The sequence below is a fragment of the Asparagus officinalis genome, chromosome 5, assembly GCF_001876935.1.
Source record: "Asparagus officinalis chromosome 5, Aspof.V1, whole genome shotgun sequence".
Lineage (NCBI taxonomy): Eukaryota > Viridiplantae > Streptophyta > Magnoliopsida > Asparagales > Asparagaceae > Asparagus > Asparagus officinalis.
Genome location: NC_033798.1, coordinates 84,725,828 through 84,744,712, shown reverse-complemented (window position 1 = coordinate 84,744,712; position 18,885 = coordinate 84,725,828). Strand labels below are relative to the sequence as shown.

The 18,885-nt window shown below is 35.4% G+C and overlaps 1 protein-coding gene across 1 annotated transcript in view; it reads left to right on the top strand.

Annotated features, from left to right (window-relative positions):
* LOC109839960 (carotenoid 9,10(9',10')-cleavage dioxygenase-like) overlaps window positions 3,180-18,885 on the top strand; it is a 34,329-nt gene continuing 18,623 nt past the window's right edge. Inside the window, exons 1-3 of the mRNA XM_020408432.1 lie at window positions 3,180-3,398; window positions 3,519-3,656; window positions 12,421-12,532. Of these exons, the coding sequence (XP_020264021.1) occupies window positions 3,291-3,398; window positions 3,519-3,656; window positions 12,421-12,532 (358 nt within the window). The 5' untranslated portion in view covers window positions 3,180-3,290. The remainder of the gene's footprint in view (window positions 3,399-3,518; window positions 3,657-12,420; window positions 12,533-18,885) is intronic.

Genomic DNA, 18,885 nt, shown 5'->3' with positions numbered 1-18,885 from the left:
GTTCCCCCCTAGCCTGCCGTGTTTAGTATAAAAGGAGGCAGGATGAAGAGTTTGTGACTTATGGACGTAATGTGTTTCTCTTTGTTGTTCTATTGTATCTTATACTTGCTGTTTTTTTCTGCAAATGTCATGGTTGTTAAAAGCAAGTAAATGCTAGTAGATGTCATAATCTATGATGATTTGTGGTAGCACATTTGTGCTGTGACATATTTGGGAGCAAAACTACCATCATTGAAGGGTTGTGATCTAATAATGTTATTACTGTCATTCCTGTTTATTAAAAACCACTGCAGATAATTTCACAGTTGCAGAAGGCTTTGGTGCACAAGCTTTTGCCTATCTATACAATATCTATTAATCACCTACTTGGAGAGAGCAGGAGGGCTTGGATAAGCATGTGTTTCTGGTCCGGTCATTAGGGAAAAAAATAAAAAATAAAAAGAAAGGAAAAAGAAAAAAAAGATGAAAGAAAAAAAAGAAAGGTTTAAGCATGTTTTTGCTTTAGGTGGCACTAGAGGCCACCTTGTGCCACACCTTGGGGCACACCCCTCTCTCAGCTACAGTGCAGAGGGTCGACTTGAGATTTATTTAAAAATCTCAAGTGGGCCCCCTGCACTGTAGCTGAGAGAGGGAGGTGTGGCACAAGGTGTGCCTCTAGTGTTTTCCTTTTCCTTTTGGTTTCATCATGATTGTTCTTTTTTCAGTTCATCAGATGCTCATGACGAGTTAACCAAATGAACTCAGTTGGGCTCTGAAAGATTGTCTCAGCTATACAAAGTGCGTTCATATTTACTTCAGGCTTGGATGGTTTTCTCAATGGTTATGTATTGTTTCAGCTAAGGTCGGGCCAAATATAAACCAAGTAGAACAGCGATACTAATTTGGCCAAATATAAGTCAAATTAGTACAGAAATTAATATTCCATAAATAGTTGCTTACAACACAAGCGCACGTAATCTCTTTCTTCTTTTTGAGGACCACATAAAATAATTTAAATATTTAGCTGATGAAATCATTGCTTTAACCATTTGTTACACACCTAAGTTCAGTGAACAGCGCTTGAGAAGAGACAGATTGTAACGTAAACAAATCATAAGAAGACACAACATCAGCTAATTAATTAGACAGAGAAAAACATGGTGCATAATGATTTATTATAGAGAAAGAGTGGTACGTAATCAAGAACTGGCATCAGTTGACGTTGAACTCCCATTTTTGTTGCCTTGTGATGGAATCATCATATTTTCGTGACTTCCTCCCTTTTGAAGATTTCACTCAAGTGGTTTTGTTTGTGTGTGGGTAGGGTTGAGTGTAGGGTGTATTTCGTCCGGATCCGGCTCAGATATGATACTCAGCATATTCATATTACTTTATCCATCACAGATACAAATATGGATATACCTCGATAAGTAAAATTTATATTTGTCTCCGCTAAAATCAGATATGGATGTTGATATACATGGAGTATATAAGTAGATATGCATGCAAACACAAAAGGGATATGAGAAAACTAGATAATATTGAAAAAATTGGTCAATGTGATACAAGAGAGTTCATAATATGTTCATTATATTTGAAAAGCTAAGATGAGATATCTTGATCATCAAAATTAACCTCAAACCCGTAAATCTAAGGATTAAAACTGTGGATATCATCAATAAGTATTCTGATACTTTGGATATCAATTATGGATCAAGATATTTCGGATATGGATCTGAATATTTCGATAGATAATCATATTTATAACCATATCATGTCGTTTATAGATTTCATTAACCATATTTGAACCCTAACAGATTCAGATATATTTCTTTAGATATGGATATTTTTGGGCGCACCTTGTTGGGTGTGATGTTGACTGATATATACAGCCAGAAGTTGTGGATTATTTTAAAATGAGTCATCTCTAGAATTCAATTCTTTTTTTTTTTGAAAAAGATTTTTTTTTTTTTTTAGGAAAGCGTCGTCATGCCTAAATTTATAAAAAAACCTAATTTTTTTTTAAAGATATTGTTAGAATCGGATGCGGAATGAGTGGGGAGGTTGTATATATACTTTATTGTTAACTAAAAGGTTATTATTTACAGTTGATTGGTCTCCAAATACAGTATGTCGAGCGGTAAACTATTAATATAGTAGAGGCATAGCAAAGAAAAATAAAGAAAGTTATTGAGGCTAAATTTAAGAAAGAAGAAGAGGAAGGGGAAAACACACAACTTTAGACAATTATCAAATAACCCACCATAGCATTGAAAATATCAAAAAACGCTTTAAGATTAGGGGTCACTAGAAAAGGCCACGCCTGCAAATGGCTTTTAATATTGGTGGGTAAAATTACAAAAGGGAGATATCTTTCTATTGAAAATTATGGTTCACGTTTTTAGGGATTTCTTTTGAACAACATTGAAGTTGAAGGAGGTTTTCTGATAACCCCTAAAATTAACCGTGTAGTTTCTGGTATTTTGAAAGTTAAGGGAGTTACTTAATAATCATCCAAAGTTAAGGGTGGTTTTGTGAAATTTGCTCTCTTTCATTGCATGTGTCCCTTGCAAAAATATTAGGGTTAATTGCAAAGTGACCTCCAATAGTATTGTCCAATTATGAGTAGACCACTACAGTTTTTTCCGTGCAAATAGACCTTAAGTGATTTTCTTGACTCTTAAAATAATCAAAAAGGTTTTGAAGAGGTAGATAGACCCCTCATACTTCTATTGGTGAGGATAAGTTCCCAATTACTAAATTTTTTTTTATTCATAAAAGAATCCGAGATATTCACAGAGTGTTTGTGTGTAGAGCCCTGCTATTTGGCTCGCGGTCCAACCGCGAGCCCCCCAACTCGCAGTGTGGGGAACAGGGGGTGGGCCCCACAGTAGTGGGGCCCACCCCCTGTTCCCCACACTGCGAGTTGGGGGGCTCGCGGTTGGACCGCGAGCCAAATAGCTTTTTGTTTGTGTGTATTCACACAACTAGATCTACTAGAGGTCTATTCACGTAAATAGAACTAAAATATTTAAGATTGGAGGAACCAAGTTCTATTTCCCCAAATAATGAGAACGTAAGCAAGCTTCCAACGCGACAGCCACTGAGCGCGCGCGCACACGTCCGCCTCGAAACCGAATATTCCTACTTAACTCATCTCACCTCAAGAAATTGTCGTTTTCCTTCCACAATCTCATAGCATCCTCTTTTGGAATCTTAGTTTCCTTTGCTTTTCTCTAAGTACTATAAACAGGACAAAAAAAAAAAAACAAATTGCTTCCTTTTAACTCTTTCAAATAAAGATTACATTCATGACTTCCATTTCTCGAGCTCTTTGCTCTGATGGTTTCTTTACAAGGCCTCCGGGAGTTCACAGTATTCAACAGTTAACTTCTTCACTAATTTCGTCAAAGTTTCAGGTAATTTGGCCTTTTTTTCTCCCCAAAAGAATTGAATTGACGTCTTAGCCACTGATTTTTATTTATTTTATTTTTATTTTGTTATTTTTTTCTTTTGGTGTGTGTGTGTGTGTGTGTTAGCCTTTGCTGAGAGAACTGAAGCAGGTTTCTTTGAGACTTGATATTTCTAAAGGGATCAAGAACGCGTCTCAGAGATTGCTAGATTTGTTGGTGGATTCTACGTTCAAATTTACTGCTCAGCCATTGCTCCCTTCTCAGGTATTTACTTACGGCTACAAATTTAGAGCTGCATACATGATACATGTTTGGTTGCACCAATTTTGCTGTGAAAGTAGGAAGCAGGGAAATTCCTTGAATTGTACTAAAATGTTACTTACAAATATTACAAAGGGGTACAAAGTTAGAATAAACAAAAAGGATTTTGTTAACATAAATTTCTCCCTATCTCTCTCCTAATTAACACGTGTCACTTGTGTTAGCTTGACTCAATCCATATTTGATCAAATCACCCAACTTAGTCTAACAGCTGAGATATTTGTGGGATTGAGATAGCGGGGTTAATGGTTAGAAGAATATGAAGAGAATATCTGGGGGCAGTTCTTGAAGGGGTGGAGACAAGTTGAAGAAAAGCCTCTATATAAAGAGTGGAAATTGCTCTCTGAAAAAAAAAAAAAAAAAAAAACACAGGAGCCCCCTTAAAACTTCACCTTCTTCTTCTCTCTGTTTCTTGATACTATACTGGTATCAGAGCAGTTTGAAGGCCCGTGTTCTTTTCTTTTAGGCATCGAAACAAACGCCACCATAAAGAGTCTTTTTCTTTTTCCAGATACATATTTCAAAGCAAGAAAGTTTCTTCTCTAGCCTTCATGTCAAGTCCCATCAAACTGTCATAGATCAAAATTTTTTTGAGCTCCGTGCCTGAGAGAAGACAACAATCTTCTGTCTTTTTTTACGGAAAATTCCTTAAGGACCCAAAATATGGCACTAATAGAGGGGACAAGTGAGATGTCCCCCTCTTATTGGATAATGAGTTGATCATCATTAATGATGACCAACTCATTATCCAATAGGAGGGGAACATCTCACTTGTCCCTTTTATTGGTCCCATATTTTGGGTCCCCGTAGCAAAGCTCTTTTTTTACCCGTGACTCGTGAACCTTTTCATTTGTTTACTAGTTTTTTTTTAAAAAAAAAACCTCCCTTTCCACTACAAGGGAAAATTATTTTCAGCCCCTCCATTATTTTTCAAGCTCAGCAGGGCCATTACAAGCTTAAGGAAAAATTTACTTCAGCACTTTACAGAATTCAGCCTTCCTTTTCAACTAGCTGCAGTTGTTCGAGCAATTCTTTGCAAATCCCATCCGTTGCAACTCGACAGCAGCAGATCATCTCCAAATCTAGCCCGAATTGACTTCGATAAGTGCTTCTCTGGTCAACACCACTTAGTGACGACACCACCTTTAAAATTAACATTCAACTCCTCTTGCATAAGTATAATTCTTGTCGTATGCAAGAGGGAGACAATGTCATAGAGCATATTAATAAAATGATTGTCATGGTTAATGAATTATCCATTGCTAGGACCGAAATCCTGAAAGAATGTAAGACAACTATATTAGATAGTCTTCCCCTTGTCCTTGCTGTAGCTGTCACTACATTAAGAATGTACCCTGCCATTAAATAAGTTGCTGATCTTCCTATGAACCTAGCGATAAAATAGAACTTGTTAACTAGTAGGAAAGAACCAGAACTAAACATAATGCAGCAGGAGATTTATTATGTCTATCAGAGGAATAATATTAGAAGCTATAAAAACTTGGTCCTAGTAAACGACAACCACGAGGACCGAAATCGTAACAGTTCAAGAGAAAGAGAGCACCCAGTGGAGCATGCTACAATTGTGAGAAGTTCGGGCATTACAGGTCCGCTTGCCCACAAGGTGAAAAGTAGGAGAATAAGGGAGGCTAAAGCATCTGGAATAAGGGGCACTAGCAAAAGAGAGTTCATCGATGTGACAGAATGCAACACTACAATGACGGATATCAACAGTTGGTGGATCAACTCCCGTGCGACATGGCATATCGTAAATGACAAGAATGGAGTCACATAGTTCAACTAGCTGAAGAAATGAGAACAGATAATTTATATAGGAAACAATACCTATTTCGATGTAGAATGTATTGGTTCGTATAGATTGGACCTTGGGGACAGTGTTCTCATCCTCAAAGGTGTATTCTACATGCTAGAAACCGGCGCAATCTGATCTCTGTTCCTACTTTGAAGAAAGGATTGGTAGTTAGGTTCTACAATGATAGGATTTCTATAGGCAAAAATAATAAAATGTATGCTATGAAAAAATATGTACTTGAGTATGAATTATGCATTCTTCCAGTAGTTTATAATAATTTTGATAATAAAATTTTTAATTTGAACTACTTGTCCTATTATATTTATGAGTCTGAATTGCGGTATTCTAGACTAGGACATGTTAGTATTTTAAAAATAAAAGAAGTTATCAGAATGAACTTATACTATCTGCACTATGTAACATTCAATTGTCACCATGTAAACATTGTTTAACTAGTAAAATGGCCAGGAAACCTTTTATTGGCAGAGAAACAACTAATAAATTTTTAGGGTTGATACACTCGGATATTTTTGGTCTCCTAAGTGTTAAAACTCATAGTAATAAAAAATATTTTATTACTTTTATAGATAATTATTCTAAGTTTGCACATGTTTATCTTATCTCTAAAAAATTAAAAGCATTTGAATGCTTTAAGAGATATAAGAAAGAAGTTAAAAACCAACTTAGAATGAAAATAAAAAAAATTTGAGAACTAATAGACGTGGGGAATATATCTTCAAAGAATTTGAGAGTTATTGTATTCAATATGGAATCAAAAGGTATACAACAGTGCCGTATACACCACAACAGAATGATGTTGCTGAAAGAAATAACAGATTATTACTAAATGTAGTTAGATCATGTTGTCTCACTTTGGTCTTTCTAAAAAATTTTGGGAGAAGCATTATTAATTGCAAACTATAGTTTGAATAGAAATTCCACCAAGTTAGTTATATCTATACCTTATGAGTTATGCAACAAGAGAAAGTCTAATTTGAGTCATCTCAAGAAGTGTGGATCTATAGCCCATGTTCTCATTCCATACTAACTAAGAGACGAGTTGGATTTTAAAATAGTAAAGTGTGGATTCATAGGGTATTCAGAAAAGTCAAATGATTATAAATTCTACAATAAAGAAAAAGGGGTCATTGAAAGTAGAGATGCTAATTTTTTAGAGAATCTAGAGAAAGAGGAACATGTTTAAGAGTAAACAGAACCTCTAACTGTAATAGATGATGATTATTGTAGTGTTGTTCCCACTAATGATCCAAATATTATGAATGAACCTAACCTTAAAAATGATGAAATACCTATAAAAAATAATGTACCTCATCAACCAGTTGTAGGCAACAAAAATTAAAAATACAACCTTCATGGATGTGTGATTACTATTTATATTCACGTGAGCCATCTTGTTTCTCGGTATATACAAATATAAAAAAAGAGATCCCTTAATCTTCTCTGATGCGATGAAATGATATGAATCAGATTTATGGCTAAAAGCTATGAGATAAGAACTTGATTCTATAAAAAAGAACAAGGTCTGAGAGCTATGTGATCTACCGAAAAAAAAACAAAAGTCATAGGATGCAAATGAGTGTTTAAAATAGCGTATTGATGGATCTATTAATAAATTCAAAGTAGAGTTAGTTGCCAAGGGTTATAACCAGAAGGCATGAATAGACTTTCAGGAGACATATTCTCCTATAGCTAAATTTGCATCCATCATAATAATTTTGGCTATTACTGCATATTTTGATTTGGAGTTATTCCAAATGGATGTTAAAATAGTATTCCTCCATGGAGAGTTTACATGCAATAACCTGAAGGTTTTTAGGTGAAAGGACAGGAACATAAAGTTTAAAAATTAATAAAATCTATATATGGTTAGAACAATCTTCTAGACAGTGGTATCTTAAATTTCATGATACAGTCACCAAACTTGATTTTATTCAAAATAAATTAGATTATTATGTATATGTCTTAAAAAGTGGGAGAATTTATTATATCATCCTTATATATGGATGATATATTACTCATCGAAAATGACATAGAAATATTGAACAAAACCGAGGTATATCTAAGAGAAAAGCTTGAGATGAAAGACATGGGAGATGCATTATATAATCTTAGAATCTAAATAATTAGAGATAGAAAGTCTTGAATATTAAGTTTAACCAGGAAAAATATTTAAGATTAGTTCTTAAAAGGTTTGGAATAGAGAATTTCAATCCGGCACTAACCCCGTTAGTCGAGATTGTGTAAAGAGCAAAGCCCTGGAGAGGGGTAAAAGCCATTAAATGTTCCTTATGCTCAAGCAGTTGGAAACTTGATGTATGCAATATTGTGAATTAAAATTGATTTAGCTTATGTTGAAAGTCTGGTTAGTCGATATCAAAGTAATCTGGGACCAACACATTAGGAAGCTATTAAAATAATTACAAAGTATATCAGAGGTATATTGACTCACAGATTGGTTTATCAAGCTAACTAGCTTGATCTCCTCAGTTACTCCAATACCGATTTTGAAGATGATAAAGATGAAAAAAGTCTACTACGGGATAATTGTTCATCTTTAGGGGAGGAGCTGTTTCTTAGAGTAGAAAGAAATAAGGGTATGTTGCTAGATACACATAAGAAGCTGAATATAGCTTGCAGTATAACAACTATACATGCTACCTAAATAAGATGATTTTTATTTGATTTAGATTCTCAATTTATTAGAAGGACATATTGATATTTATTGTGATAATCAAGCAGCGATTGACTTGATTAATAGTGGCGCGAATAGCTCCAAAGGAAAACACATTGAGATCTAGTATCACTACATTCGAGATATTATAGAAAAGGAAGAAATAAAGTGATTTACATCCCTACTATAGATATGATTGCTGATCTTTTGACAAAAGGAATACGAACAGAATCATTTAATAAACATGTACGTTTGATGTAACTTAGGAATAGATAAGTCCTAGTAAAATTTTATGAATAATAAAATAAGAATTACTACTCACGTATAGTGGGAGTAAGGAGAACATACGATCTCATAGATAGTGGGAGGCATATCACTTGGTTAACGTGGTCAAGTGGGAAATGTTAGCTTGACTCAGTCCATATTTGACCAAATCACCCAACTTAGTCGCAACGACTGAGATATTTGTGGGTTGAGATAGGGGGGTTAATGATTAGAAGAATATGAAGAGAGTATCTGGGATAGTTCTTAAGGGGGTGGAGAGGAGTTGAGGAAAAACCTCTATATAAAGAGTGGAAATTGCTCTTTGAAAACTCACAAAAAACAGCTTACGGGAAATGCCTCCAAGTTTTACTTCATGTTAGGAAACCCCCTACTGGTTCAACAACCATATACGAGTCACGCTCAATTGTTAGTCATCTAATTAATTGGTTATATTCAACCTGATGGTTTGTTTAACAGTAAATAAATAATTTTTATCATTTGTTTCATAAATGATTACAATTTTTATCACTCGTTTCATAAATGATTAGAACTGAACCACATTTGTATTTGACTCTTTTGCTTGTCAAATATTAATTACAATTTTATTGCTTATAGATTGTTTAATTATAGATATGATGTTATGTTTTGATTCATTACACATCTTACTTAAGTACTATACAAGTTTGGCAGGCTTCTAGCTTTGTAATTAAATATTTAAATTTTAGATTTAATTAAAGATCATAATTATGTAGAAATAATTGTTAACTATATAATTAAATGCTATCTGAAAAATAAAATTCTTTAGACTAACAAAAGCATTTTGTGAACTAGATAAGTATTTTCTTAATTAAATAGTTATGCAGCCTGGGCAAGATCTTCTTCTGTGATCGGCATGTGGGATATGCCGGTAGCTCGGAGAAAAATATTATAAAGGAGGTTCTCACGTCGGCGAGGCCCCTTACGAGCTCAGATCTTTTCTAGCCCTAGCTGCTCCACTTCGGAGAGCTTCGCCGCCTTCAAGCCATCTTTCTTCATTTTTGACCGTGTAGGGTAAGCCGGTAGAGTTGGGGCTAAAAAGAAAGAAGAATTCTCTTTCCATTTCTTATTGGTTACGAGGATGTTTCACACTAGCCGAGAACTGCCGACCAACTGAAGGCAGAAGTGTTCCCTTGCCCCTGTTAGCTTTGGTACATGGCAAGTGACCTAGAAAAGCCATATAGTTGGACTTCAATTGCACTGGTGATATGATAAGTACTCAGAACACCCGCTGAAGGAAAGGGTGCAGTAGTAGACAAAGACTGAACTTAAGATGGTGCTAATACATCGGCACCAAATCACCCCCATGGTGGTGAATAGCCCGATTGGACAGTGGAACAGACATCGTGAATGCACTTGGGATGTCGTAAGCCTTCACCCATTAACCATGGTGAACTTTGAGCACATACAACTTGTACCGCCGGAGAAGAGAAATTCAATCCTAGTTGTGAGCTATAGAAGCATGTGTGTGTATAATCGTGCAATATTAGCCATTAGAATAGTTTGAGCAGATGATCGGAGTTCTAAAAGAGCAAAGATATTAAAAAAGATGATCGAAATCCTAACAAGCAGGTTTGAAATTTTTAGGGCTAAGAAAGAGCACCAAAGAAGAGAGGAGAAGGGGATGTTTATAATCACGGTCGAGTGCTAGCACCTAACTAGAATCCCCAACAACCTTTGACGGTTCTCAAAAGCAAAGCGTCGTCCTCGTCAACCAAAGCATTTGTAATGCATGATCTTCGCTGACGTCAGAAACATCAAATCACAACTATTTTCCAAAAAGTAATTTGAATCCTCGAGGTGTCAAAATTCGAAACGATTCAGTTTCTCTCAAACTTGACTTCCTGAGTCCGAGTGAAAGGGGTTATTATTGTATCCTGAGAACTACCAAGTCTAATAAGCTCTTAAGAGTTGGTCACGTATTATAATTATATGGCAAAGTCCTATAATTTGAAAGACGGACCTGAGTGTGGGCACCACCAATTTCTCTAGCAGTTCGAGTCAGAGAAGAAAGAAGTTCTCAAGACAGGATGTGTTAAAGGAATCCGAGTCCGAGACAAAAGACGTCTTCTGCTCAGACTTTACTAGGAATGTCTTGAACGACGACATAGCCTATTACCTTCACTAACGTCATTCACGTTTAATGTATGGCCAATCAACGCCCATACTTCACCGCATAGTAACCATTTGCATTAAATGCTTGACCAGAGTCATTATGACTTTTTGAGCTAGGGTCAAAATGACTCATCGAACGATGCTAGCACTTCCGCCATTTGTCACTGTCACATTACATGTAGAGATGGCTAATTCAGCCAACTGCCCACGCATGTGATGTGTAGTCTGACCGACCAACTGCACCGACTCGATCAAATTACCAATGTTCCCCAGGATTCCTCTATAGTGGATAATCTCACTGCATCAAGGTACACTGGATAAAATCCAAAAAACCAGATTCTGCATTCTTAAGCTTGCTTAATCTATCACTCATTTGAACGTCTGAGGGCACACCGAGGAAAATCTCCTCCGACTGTCTAACAGGTGTTACCTGTGCAGGAATATGTTTGCTACTGATTAATCAACCATCAGAGAACATTAAGGAACACTAAACTCCTTCAAATATCCGTCCACTCATACAATTAATTTTCTAACATAAACAAGTTTGGTATTAATAAACTATAAATTATCAATCAAATAAATATACTTTAATATTAGATAACAGAAAACATTGGCCTCAAAATTGGAAGTTGAAAAAGATCCAGAAGTATATTCGATCTCGTATTAGAGGATTCTAAATGAGTACAAATACGAATCAATAAGTCCATCTTAGAGAGGAACGTGCAAGTCACATGCGCACAATATTTCTCTCAAATTCCGACCGACGAATTATTGCTGCAGTTTTGAAATCAATCGGTAGTCTTTTAGAACCCCTTGGTTTCGGTTTCCTTTTGGATGCAACGTTCAGTTTGTGTGCCATCCTGTGGAGAAACTGGTAGTTGTTGGTTAGGGTTTCTTTATTTTGTACTTTTATGAAAAAATTGTTAGGCGTTCATGCTTCCTTTGTTTTTTTTTTATAGATTGTAATTTGGGAAATTGTTGGATCTAGCTAGTTCTCAAGGAAATGAACTTTTGTTAGTCATGCACAATACGTACTCGATGAAATGCTTCCGAGAAAATACCACCATAGATGTGCATTATCTTAACTAATTCTAGTTAGAATATTTTTACTAGTATAGTATTATACACACAATTAAGTTAATGATAATTTATTTTTCATAGTTATAGAAAATAAATATGCGTGCTAGTGATGCATGCTTTTACAAGATAACTTAATGATGGGTTTATGTAATAGAAAGATAATAATCGGGGGTTGCCTAGTTGAGGGTCAAAACTAAAGGAGGTTTTATAATAATTACCCAAGAAACAAACAAAACAGGGAGAATTGAAAGTGCATTTAAAGCACAGATGTATTCCACCTATCTCATATGGAAAATGATTTAAGGACCCAAAATATGGGACCAATGGAGGGGACACGTGATGTGTCCCCTCCCTATTGCATAATGAGTTGGCATGACCAACTCATTATGCAATAGGGAGGGGACACCTCACCTGTCCCCTCCATTGGTCCCATATTTTGGGTCCCCGTAGCAGCACTCATATCATATTGCAGCGTTTTAAAGAGATTCAAAAGCGTAATAAATTTTAAGAGTATAATTAAGCCTAGTAATACTCTATAACTGAAGTAGAAAAATGGTCTAAATACGTAGGGTACCATGTTTCAGTGTTGTTTGGTTAATTTCATTTATTTCATCTAAAATGTATTCAGAAAGAGATGATTGTGTGCGCATTAAGTAATGATTGTTGGATTTTAAAACTAATTAATATGTAAAATGCATGCGAGCCAGAGAAACTTTGCGCCAGTTGATGAGATCGGACCTTGCTGGGTCAGAATTGATGCTGACCGCATCGAAGGAGAGGTGCCGTCCGATTTCCCCGAGGGATTCTACATAAGGAATGGTATGCAGAATGCGCCTCTTTGTCTCGTTCATTCAGCAAACTACTACTGTTTTATTGTTTGTATTTTGTGGTAGATGCATTGTCAAAATAATTACTTGGCCTAACACTTTTGCAACTTGAGATTTAAGGTGTGCAAACAGATAGATATTCTATTTCACTCCGCTATTAAATTCCCTCCCTTTTTTTTCTTTTCCAAATTAAGGTATTTATGTTCAACGTCCTTTTAAAACACGAAAATCGGTATGTACTAGTAACAACATGTTGCTTTTTTTTTAGGAATTAAGCGATTCTATTGTATTGCATTAAGAATAATTTGAGTACAGATATAACGTGGGCTATCATTAGCATCTGAAAACGAGGTAAATTTATATCTATAAGCAAACTGAGCTAAGTTATGCGCACGAATATTGCCAAAAAGACAAACATGGCTGACAATAGCCAAAAGATAATATGGGTAAGCGATAACCCCATGTAGCATAAGAACAAAATTGAGACAATCTGATTTGATGACGATATCCATCCAACCCAAAGAAATAGCCAATCTAAGACCCGATAAAAGTGCAATAGCTTCAGCAGCCAAAGCATTTGAAGGAGGGCCAAAATCATAAAAAGAGCAAATATGTGAACCAAGGAGATCACGAGCAATAATTCCTATGGCTAAGCCATCGAGATATGCAACAACATCAATATTAGTTTTCACAATATTTTGGGGCGGCGCTGTTTAGGAGTTGTTGGCTATATTGTGGGAGAAAAGACAATTTTGCCCTTGTGAATAGTCCTGCATGGACTAAGGAGATGAATACTAGAGGGTTTATAATGGTTCTCCTCTTATTGGGCTTTGAGTAGTGTTTTGGGTTTTGTATTGTTTGGGCTTTGCATAACACACACGCGCATGCGCCATGCCGCATCGCACCGCACGTGCGTAACGGCTACGTGAATTAGGGTAACGGGTGCGCAGGATTTGGGAATGTGAGCTTGGATCCAGCGACCGTTAAGGATTTCTCAACCCTATATATACACACCCCTTATTTACATTCGGAAAGCACACAACAAGTCTCTTCTTCATCTTCTCTCCTTTGCTTTCAAAAGCGATTTTCCATTCAAATTTTGGTATTATTTTCGGGCAACCTTCTTCATTTGAGCAGAAGCTCTGAACTCTCGTCCGAGTACAGAGGCCGGCCGATTCCGGGGTTTTTTACTGCTAGGGTCGAGAGGATCATTTGAGCTAGGGCGATAGACGGATCCTTAATCTTCTAGGGTAGTATTTACGCGACTACTCCCGATCAGGCCAGATTTTCTTATTTCTTTTATTTCGGATTTTGCATAACTTTTGTTTCGGATTAAGAATATAGTTGCTAAGAATTAATCCGAAATTACTGTTCATTCAAAAAATTTTAGTTTCTGTTACTATTCATTACCGTTCAACTGGATAAATATTAAAGAAAAAGCTCATTAAAATAAAGGTATGCTGTTCATTAAAATATTTATTGTTCATAAAAACTTACTGTTCGCAGAGAAAAAATAATTGATTATCTACTAATTAATAATATCGTTAAAGAAGGAAAAAGTTACTGTCACTCGGGGAAATTTTTTTACTGTTCAGCTAAAATTTTAATTGCAGTAATTATTTTTTGTTGCTGATTATTGCTTAAATAATTACTTGTTATAAATATTTTCCGAAATAAATTACTTGATTTTCTGTTATTGTTAGGAAATTAATTCAAAGAGAAAAAATATATATTATATATAATATATATATATATATATAATATATTATATATATAATAATTATATATAATATTAATATATATATATATATAGGAAAAAGTGAATCTAAGGTACACCCCGGCTCCCACCTAAGGACGCGGCCTAGAATCACATCATTTCCTAAATTTTTTTTTGTGATCCGCTCCGTTGAACTTGATCTACATGTTCTTAAACTCAAAACACATCAATTTTGGGTGAACCCGTTGTGTTTTGACCATTCGTTGAGCCTGTAAAAAGTTCTATTCATTCGAAACCGTTAAAATACAGTGAGTGGATAAAGGGTCAAAACACGATGAGTTTACTCCAAAATTGGTGTGTTTGGTTTAAGAACGTGTAGATCCAGTTTCAACGAGCGCGATCGTAAAAAAAAAGAGGAAATGATGTGATTTTAGGCCGGTCCTTAGGTGGGAGCCTAGTGTGTCACCTTAGATTCACTTTTCCTCATATAATATATATATATATATATATATATATATATATATATATATATATATATATATTCTTGCAATGATTGCGTAAACTGTTTCATATTTATTAGTTAATATTGTTCTGTTCATTTTGCATCAATCTCATCCTTTAAAGTCATAATCTCCCAAATAGCTAGTCGATTGGTATTGAGAAAACTTTTTTTTTACCCATATCAGATTTCAAAATACCTAGACTAGTAAACTTAAATCGGACTTATGGTTAATCCTGATCATTCCAAGATTATCAAACCTGAGAAGTTCACCGGTGTTAACTATAAACGATGGGCTAATCAGATGGGCTCACCACCCTAGGTCTCCTATCTGCCATGGACACTCCTGAGTCTTCATCTAGTGGATCTTAACCCTCCAACTCTCCTGTGTATGGTCCTCAACCTGAACCAACTCCTTCCACTTTTGGTTCTGGTGCTAGCTCCTTTTCTAGCTCTATGAAATTAGAAGAAATAAACTATCATTGTTGTCATAGAATTCTTAGTGCACTTGCAAACAACCTTTATGACATATACTATGAGTTCAAAAGTGTTAAAGACCTATGGAATGCTCTTGAAGCTAAATAAGGCTATAATGATGCTGGAATTCTACGTTTCACCTCCTCTTCCTTAGTTCATGATGGTTGATGACAAACTCATAAATGAACAAATTCATGAATTCTTAGATTTCCTTCATCACCTCCAATCAAAGGGAAACTCCTTTATTGATGACTTTAAAGTTTCTTGTTTGATTGATAAACTCCCTCTCTCCTGGTCTAGATTTGCTAGAGATCTCTAACACAAATAAGGAGATCTAACCTTAACTGAAGCCCCCAAGGCTATTCGCATTGAAGACCAGCATAGACAAAATTCTAAAACCAAGACTGAAATGAAAGCTAAAGTGAACTTGGTAGATGATAAGCCTAAATCTAGGAATTTCAAACCCAAAGAGAAGAAATTCAACAAAAACCAGCAATCCTTCAACAAATCTTCCTCCAAATCAAATCACAACTCTTCCAACCACATGTCTAATGGAAAGTTCTGCTATGTCTGTAGTAGAACCAACCACCTGGCTCCCAACTGTTTCTATCGGAAGAAGAAACCGGCTAAACCCGCTCCTAAAGAAAATGGACCCAATAAAGTAAATATGATTGAAGAAAATCCAACTTCCTTCATGTTAGCCTCTTCATCATATCTTGTAAATTCTCTTACTTCTTCCACTGATTGGTACTTGGATTCCGGAGCTAATATTCATGTTTGCAATGATCGCTCTTTGTTTTCTACTTACCAGGAATCACGTGGAGGAAGCATAAGCTTAGAAAATGACTCCACTAAACAAATAATGGAAAGTGGATGCATAGAGCTCATCATGACCTCTGGGAAAGCTCTGAATCTGTAAAGCGTTTATCATGTTTATTCTCTCCATTGGAACCTTATTAGTGAATCTCTTCTCCTTTGAGCTGGAATAAGATTGTAAAAGAATCTAACAAATTTGTGATTACAAAGAACAATGTATTCATAGGAAAATGTTTTACTTGTAATGGCCTTTTCAAGCTCAATGTAATCAATTTCGGTTCTAATAAAATTTCTGAGTCTTCTGTTGCACAAATTATTGAGTCTTGTGATGTTTGTCATGGACGACTTGGACATGTTAATTTCCAAACTTTCCAGAGAATGATTAAATTGAACATTATTCCTAAATCTTCTCATGATTCCTCATCTAAGTGTGAGATTTGTGTTCAAGGGAAACACACTAAAAAACCCTTCAAGTCTATAACTTGAAACTCTGAACCCCTTGAATTAATTCATAGTGATGTGTGTGATTCAAATCGAGTTCTCACCCGAGGGGGTAGGAGATATTTTGTGACTTTTATAGACAATCACTCCAGATATTATTACACCTATCTTCTCAAAACTAAAGATGAAGTTTTAGATATGTTTAAGGTGTATAAAGCTGAATCTGAGAACTAACTTGACAAAAAGATTAAGATTCTAAGATCTGATGGGGGGGTATACCTCAAATAATATGACTGAATATTGCTAAGAACACAGTATTATTCATGAGGTAACTGCTCTCTATACAACACAGTCTAACGGGGTAGCTGAACGAAAGAACAGAACCCTAATGGACATGGTGAACTATATGTTACTCAGTTCAGGAGCACCTAAAAATCTCTGGGGTGAAGCTCTTCTTTCTGCCTGCTTCATTCTTAATAGGATTCCCCACAAATCTTCTGATATAACTCCTTATGAATATTGGAAGGGGAGAACTCATAGGTTGAACTTCTTCCGGGTTTGAGGTTGCTTGGCTAAGGTAGCTATTCTCGAACCTAAGAAGAGGAAAATTAATTCTAAGACGGTTGATGCTGTTTTTATTGGATATGCAATAGATAGCAATGTTAACAGATTTCTAGTCATTAACTCTGAAATCAGTGACATATCCAACACTACTATCATTAAAGATAGAGATGCAACCTACTTTGAAAATATCTTTCCTTTCAAATCCAAAATCTCAGAAAATCCTACATAATCTCTTTCTTTTGATCTACCATATTCTAGTTCTTCTCATCCTCTTGATATTGAACCTTGAAGAAGTAAAAGCGGTAGAATTCAAAAGGACTTTGAAGAAGACTTCTTTACCTTTCTTGTTGAAGGTGATCCAAGCTCTTTTAAGGAAGTAATGGATTCACCTGAATCTCATTTCTGGAAGAAAGTCGTTGATAATGAGATAAAATCTATCATGGAAAGCCATACTTGAATATTCACCGACTTACCTCCAGGTTATACATATGTTGGCTGTAAGTGGATATTCAAGAAGAAACTTAGAGCTGATGGTTCTATTGATAAATATAAAACTAGATTAATAGCTAAAGGCTATACTCAGAAAAAGGGCATCGATTACTTTGATACATATTCTTCTATAGCCTGAATCTCAACTATCCGAGTATTATTAGTCTTTGCTGCTATCCATAAGCTGATCATACATCAGATGGATGTAAATACTACTTTTACTGAATGGTGATCTAGATAAAGAAATCTATATGAATCAACCTGAAGGCTTCATTGCCAAAGGTCAAGAAAACAAAGTCTGTAAACTTGTTAAATCTCTGTATAGTCTAAAACAAGCTCCTAAATAATGACACAAAAAATTTAACAGAGTCATTGCACAATATAGTTTCACTGTGAATGAACACGCTAAGTGTATTTATTCTAAAGTGATAAACAATGACTATGTCATCCTCTATCTTTATGTTGATGATATCATTATCTTTTGAACAACTCTTGAATTAATCTTAAAAGTTAATGATTATCTTTTCAAGAACTTTGACATGAAAGACTTAGGTCTTGCCGACATGATACTTGGAATAAAAATCACTAGAGACACTAGAGGAATATCCTTGAGTCTTTCTTATAGTATTGAGAAAATGCTGATCAAATTTAATTTTAATAACTCTAGACCTGTTTCTACACCTTATGACTATTCTATATCTTTGAAGAAGAATGAAGGTGAACCCGTCTCCTAGCTAAAGTATTCTCAATTGATTGGATCTCTTCTATACATATCCAACCGGACTAGACCCGATATAGCTTATGCTGTAGGGAGGCTGAGCTGGTATACCGACAATCCTAGCAAAGATCATTGGATTGCCTTAGAGAGAGTATTTAAATACTTGAAAGGCACAATTGATTATTATTTGACTTACACTAGGTACCCTGATACTATAGAAGGGTATAGTAACGCCAACTAGGTCACGGATTCTAAACAGTGCAAAGTCTACATCTGGATATGTATTTCTTTTTGGTGGTGTTGCTGTATCCTGAAAATTCTGTAAGCAAACAGTAATTGCTAGGGGCACCATGAAGTCTGAATTGATTGCTCTTGATACCACTTGCACTGAAGCAGAATGGTTAAAAGATCTACTCTATGAACTTTCTTTGGTCCCTAAACCCTCTCCTCTAATTTCCATTTATTCTGATTCTAGATCCACATAGAGCTTCTAAAACAAGTACATGTAAATAAAAAACTGAACAGACATATTCAAATAAGATATAAATATGTACAACGCCTGCTAGACAAACTTGTGATCTTAGACTTTGTAAAGTTTGAAAAGAATCTTGTTGACCCTTTCTC